At 62.0% G+C, this 3,505-nt stretch overlaps 1 protein-coding gene across 1 annotated transcript; it reads left to right on the top strand.

Moving 5' to 3' along the window:
• Nucleotides 1-476: 476 nt before the first annotated feature.
• KCNF1 (potassium voltage-gated channel modifier subfamily F member 1) lies at nucleotides 477-2,622 on the top strand. The gene has a single exon (XM_072938347.1). The coding sequence runs from the start codon at nucleotides 817-819 to the stop codon at nucleotides 2,299-2,301; it is 1,485 nt and encodes a 494-aa protein (XP_072794448.1). The 5' UTR covers nucleotides 477-816; the 3' UTR covers nucleotides 2,302-2,622.
• The last annotated feature ends 883 nt before the right edge of the window (nucleotides 2,623-3,505 follow it).

The raw sequence follows: 3,505 nt of genomic DNA, 5'->3' as shown, positions 1-3,505 counted from the left end.
GCGGCGGAGCAACAGGCGGCCGTGTTCTTTCACCATCGATCTTCTCGATACAGCAGGGAGAGAGAAACTTTGCAGCCAGAGCCGGCCTGCCGCTTTAAAGCCCGGGGTCCCGGCCCCCGGGTGACCCGCCGCGCCGGCGGGGCCGGACGGTCGCGCGGCGGCGGCGGCCGCGGCGGCTTGCACGCAGCTGTGCCCGTCTGCCCAAGGGTTAACCGGTTCCCCTGCAGCTGCCGCGCGTGCCTTGCAGAATTTCACCAGAAGAGGGTACAGTTTGAAAAGCTCTTGACGTCAGGCTGGAATTCCTATTGTGTTTAGAAACGGCTCGGGCAAAGCAAGCCCAAGTTCGCTCTCCGCACACCTCGGCGAACTGCGTGGTTCCGGCAGCCGCGGGACGCGTCTCGCGCGGCGGGCGCACGCGGGGACCCGCTCGGCTCCGGGACCAGCCCGCCGCTGCCTGCGAGCTCCAGGGTGGAGGACTGTGCCCTTCGCCCACGAGGGGACCCCATTCCTGCAAGAGGCCGAGCCGGAGCGGCCGGTCGCGCCGCCCGGGAGCCGGGGTGAGTATTCGGGGCGAGGCCGGCGGCCGCGAAAGCCCCGCGCCGGTGCGTCCCGGCGCCCGGATGCCCGTCCGGAGCCCCGCCGCCGGGTGCATGCCTCACCCGCGGCGCGCCCCAGCCCGCTGCTGCCCGCTGTGATCGCCCTTCCAGGCAGGCGGGCGCCGGCCGGGCTTCCCCGAGAGCCGCGCACCGGTGGGATCCCCCGGCGGTGGCGGCGGCAGGGCGCAGAGCCGAGGCCGCGCGGGCACACGCCGGGAGAATGGACGGGGCCGGGGATCGCAGCCTCCCGGAGCCGGGCAGCCAGGATTCCCGGGCGAACGACGACATCGAGATCGTCGTCAACGTGGGGGGCGTGCGGCAGGTGCTGTACGGAGATCTCCTCAGCCAGTACCCTGAGACCCGGCTGGCGGAGCTCATCAACTGCTTGGCTGGGGGCTACGACACCATCTTCTCCCTGTGCGACGACTACGACCCCGGAAAGCGCGAGTTCTACTTCGACAGGGACCCAGATGCGTTCAAGTGTGTCATTGAGGTGTACTATTTTGGGGAGGTTCACATGAAGAAGGGCATCTGCCCCATCTGCTTCAAGAACGAGATGGACTTCTGGAAGGTGGACCTCAAATTCCTGGACGACTGCTGCAAGAGCCACCTGAGCGAGAAGCGCGAGGAGCTGGAGGAGATCGCGCGCCGCGTGCAGCTCATCCTGGACGACCTGGGCGTGGACACGGCCGAAGGCCGCTGGCGGCGCTGCCAGAAGTGCGTCTGGAAGTTCCTGGAGAAGCCCGAGTCTTCGTGTCCCGCGCGGGTGGTGGCCGTGCTGTCCTTCCTGCTCATTCTCATCTCGTCAGTGGTCATGTGCATGGGCACCATCCCCGAGCTGCAGGTGCTGGACGCCGAAGGCAACCGCGTGGAGCACCCGACGCTGGAGAACGTGGAGACGGCGTGCATCGGCTGGTTCACGCTGGAGTACCTGCTGCGCCTCTTCTCCTCGCCCAACAAGCTGCACTTCGCCCTGTCCTTCATGAACATCGTGGACGTGCTGGCCATCCTCCCCTTCTACGTGAGCCTCACGCTCACACACCTGGGCGCCCGCATGATGGAGCTGACCAACGTGCAGCAGGCAGTGCAGGCCCTGCGGATCATGCGCATCGCCCGCATCTTCAAGCTGGCCCGCCACTCTTCTGGCCTGCAGACTCTCACATACGCCCTCAAGCGCAGCTTCAAGGAACTGGGGCTGCTGCTCATGTACCTGGCGGTGGGCATCTTTGTCTTCTCCGCCCTGGGCTACACCATGGAGCAGAGTCACCCTGAGACCCTGTTTAAGAGCATCCCCCAGTCCTTCTGGTGGGCCATCATCACTATGACCACTGTCGGCTATGGTGACATCTACCCCAAGACCACGCTGGGCAAGCTCAACGCGGCCATCAGCTTCTTATGTGGGGTCATCGCGATTGCTCTGCCCATCCACCCCATTATCAACAACTTTGTCAGGTACTACAACAAGCAGCGAGTCCTGGAAACGGCCGCCAAGCATGAGCTGGAGCTGATGGAGCTTACCTCCAGCAGTGTGGGCGAGGGCAAGGCAGGGGGCTCCCGCGGTGACTTGGACAACCTCTCGCCAGAGCCCCCGGGGAAGGAAGCGCCAAGCTGGAGCAGCCGGCTGAAGATCTCCCACAGTGACACCTTCATCCCCCTGCTGACCGAAGAGAAGCACCATAGGACCCGGCTCCAGAGCTGCAAATGATGAGGGCCGTCCCAGACACAGACGGACTGGGCCAGTGGATGGATGGACGGAAGGGTGCCACAGGCCTGCCAGTGACTGCCAGGGAGGGGCTGTCCTTTGTCCCCCAACCCTCTCCTGAACAGAACTCTGAAGGCCCTCTTGGGCACCTCTGATGAGGCTGGGTAAGATCCCTTTGTGTTGCCAGCTGTCCAGGGGCCCAGGGGGAGGGTGGGGTGCCCACAAGTCATGGGCAGCGTGGGGTGATGGAGACCATGGTCTGGCTGATGGCAGTTCTCACCTGGTTCTGTATCTCCTTCAATAAAGCCTCCTGCCCTCTGCACCTGCCCGTGTCGTAGGTTCTGTCACAGGCTGGCTGCCCACCCCACCCCACCCCACCCCACCCTCAAATCCCAGATGTTGCTCAGGCCCGCCTGGGAGGTAGGTGTGCAGCCAGCCCAGGGGGTTATTTTTAGTTGAGAGCTAATTAAAGAAGGGCTTGTACACAGGGTTCAGCACAAGGAGCCTTGCCACATTCCAGGAGGCTCTGTGCCTTCTGTTTCCTTCTGAGGGAAAGCTTTCTCCCAGGAGGGGAAGAGTTCACGGAACAGGGAACACCATGCAGCCGCGTAATTACCATTTCTTTATCACCTGTGCAAGGCCCCTTTCAAAACTTCTTTCCATTCCTTCCAGCAACCCTGCTAGATAGGTATCCCCATTTTACAGAAGAAGAAACTGAGGCCCAAGGTCACACAGGGCAGGGATTCAGTCCCCCATCCGATGATCCTGCTCTCTTTTCTCTGTGAGGAGGTCTTGGGACAGAGGCATGTGCTTGGGCCCACAAAGGGGAGGTTCTACAGACCAGGAGAGGCGGTGAGCCTCCTTGGGGTAGACATGACTGTCTTCCAGCTCATCCTTTCTCTTAGAACCACTACCTCTGAGGTCTCAGCTGCACGGACAAACCTGAGCACGCCCCCAGTGACACACTGCCAGCCTGGTCCAAGATCCCCAGGAACAGAGTCAGACAGACCTGGGTTTGAATTCCAGGGAAGGAGGAGGCAATCTCTGAGGTGCCTTCTAGCTTAGACACTTTTCTCTACTGTTCCTCCCCCACCACTCCCTCACCTGCTGTGTGAACTTAGGCCTGCTGATTAACTTCTTTGATCCTTATTTTGATCATTTATTAAGTGGAAGAATTACCTCAGGGAATCACAGTGCTTAACACAGT

Source organism: Vicugna pacos, chromosome 15 (assembly GCF_048564905.1).
Source record: "Vicugna pacos chromosome 15, VicPac4, whole genome shotgun sequence".
Taxonomy (NCBI): domain Eukaryota; kingdom Metazoa; phylum Chordata; class Mammalia; order Artiodactyla; family Camelidae; genus Vicugna; species Vicugna pacos.
The sequence above is the reverse complement of the archived record's forward strand: the minus strand, read 5'-3'. Positions and strand labels throughout refer to the sequence as shown.